Below are 403 nucleotides of genomic sequence, written 5' to 3'. Positions count from 1 at the left end.
AGCAGACATCCTGGAAATGACGGTGAAGCACCTCCAGAACATCCAGAGCAGCAAGTTGATGGGTGAGTGCCTGGTCCCCCCACCCTGCGAGCGTGGGCAGTGCCAGGGCAGGAGGGTGCCAGCAGGTTTCATCCCCTGGCAACTTGGCAAAAGCATCTTTCAAATCTGTTGAGGCCCGGGCTTGCTGCTCGGGCTTGGCTTTCTCCACTAGATGGGGAGATGGAGCTGGGCACTGGTTAACCCACGGAAGGTTTTGGTTTTCTTTCCAGAGCTGTTTTCTGCTTTTTGGTGTAGTTTTGCCCTTGGACCCCACACCCTGCATTACCTTCCCCCTGCAAACGATTCATCTTACAGTAAAGCCCAGTTGGCTTCAGCAAGGAGCTCCCCAGGAGCCCATGCAGAT

At 55.3% G+C, this 403-nt stretch overlaps 1 protein-coding gene across 1 annotated transcript in view; it reads left to right on the top strand.

Annotated features, from left to right (window-relative positions):
• LOC103772296 (transcription cofactor HES-6-like) overlaps window positions 1-403 on the top strand; it is a 1,900-nt gene that overhangs the window by 817 nt on the left and 680 nt on the right. Inside the window, 1 exon segment of the mRNA XM_008939625.1 lies at window positions 3-62. Within this exon segment, the coding sequence (XP_008937873.1) occupies window positions 3-62 (60 nt within the window).

This window comes from Merops nubicus, unplaced genomic scaffold, assembly GCF_000691845.1.
Source record: "Merops nubicus isolate BGI_N331 unplaced genomic scaffold, ASM69184v1 scaffold16184, whole genome shotgun sequence".
Taxonomy (NCBI): Eukaryota; Metazoa; Chordata; class Aves; order Coraciiformes; family Meropidae; genus Merops; species Merops nubicus.
Note: the sequence above shows the minus strand (reverse complement) of the source record. Positions and strands in the feature narration are given on the sequence as shown.